Source organism: Penaeus chinensis, chromosome 12, assembly GCF_019202785.1.
Source record: "Penaeus chinensis breed Huanghai No. 1 chromosome 12, ASM1920278v2, whole genome shotgun sequence".
NCBI classification, from domain to species: Eukaryota; Metazoa; Arthropoda; class Malacostraca; order Decapoda; family Penaeidae; genus Penaeus; species Penaeus chinensis.
The window spans coordinates 32,202,502-32,203,588 of record NC_061830.1 but is presented as its reverse complement, the minus strand read 5'-3'; the positions used below and the strand labels follow the sequence as shown (position 1 = coordinate 32,203,588).

The window sequence follows — 1,087 nt, the reverse complement described above, 5'->3', positions numbered from 1 at the left end:
CATAACTGCTTGAATTAACTATATTCAGGATAAGATAGCATATATAATTAAGTGTCTAATATCTCCTGCGTTCTTAACCTCGGAGTCAGCTCTTCCTTCCAACTTTGCTTTAATGACTTCAAGCACAAGATTTTGGATTCCTTTGGCCAGATGAGTCATTCTGACCTCAAGGCTTAACTTCTGCAATCTCTTTGACTTCTCGGGCTCACCCTTGAACTTCGTCTGCTGGGGAAGGAAGAAGTTCGAGGCTTGTTATTCCCGTTGACTTGGTTTCGGTCTCGGTCGTGTCGTCGTCTCCGGTCTCGGTCATATCGTCTTTGGTCTGAGTCACGTCGTCTTCGGTCTCGGTCGTGTCGTCTTCGGTCTCGTGCATATCTTCGGTCTCGGTCATATCGTCTTTGGTCTTAGTCACGTCGTCTTCCGTCTCGGTCGTGTCGTCTCCGGTCTCGTGCATATCTTCGGTCTCGGTCATATCGTCTTTGGTCTGAGTCACGTCGTCTTCGGTCTCGTCCTTATCTTCGGTCTCGTTCATATCGTCTTTGGTTTTAGTCACGTCGTCTTCGGTCTCAGTTGTGGCGTCCTCGGTCTCGTCCATATCTTCGGTCTCGTCCATATCGTCTTCGGTCTCGGTCGTGTCGTCTTCGGTCTCGTGCATATCGTCTTCGGTCTCGTCCATATCTTCGGTCTCGTCCATATCGTCTTCGGTCTCGTCACATTCCCATACGACGGGAAGGAAGGTCACGTGACGGAGTTGCTTCGGTCCCCTCGGTGTCCTCGGTCTCGTCAGCTTCTCTCTCATCCTCCCATTTTAATTTTTTGTTTTCTTGACTTTTGACATCCTCGGTTCCGTTGAAACTTCTCTGGTTCTCCCATCTCTTACTTCTATAGTCTCGTCTTCTGGTCTTCCCATCTTTCCTTCTTTATTTTTCATTTGAGTTACTTACGTTTGACTTCATTGCTCTCGTCGACTTGTATACGGTCTGTTGTCTTTGCTCCAACGGCCTCTTTCTATAACGTCATATATCACCCTTTTTGATGCCGTTTATGCTCCGCCTAAAGTATGAGGTGCAGTGTAAATGCCTTCGTT

The 1,087-nt window shown here is 47.7% G+C and overlaps 1 protein-coding gene across 1 annotated transcript; it reads right to left on the bottom strand.

Annotated features, from left to right (window-relative positions):
• Window positions 1–205: 205 nt before the first annotated feature.
• LOC125031010 (nucleolin-like) lies at window positions 206–694 on the bottom strand. The gene has a single exon (XM_047621430.1). It carries the CDS (start codon window positions 692–694, stop codon window positions 206–208), a length of 489 nt encoding a protein of 162 aa, XP_047477386.1.
• Between the last annotated feature and the right edge of the window lie 393 nt (window positions 695–1,087).

Excerpts from the sequence above, each read along its gene's own strand:
- LOC125031010 (XM_047621430.1), bottom strand. The coding sequence starts at position 694 with ATGGACGAGACCGAAGATATGGACGAGACCGAAGACGATATGCACGAG.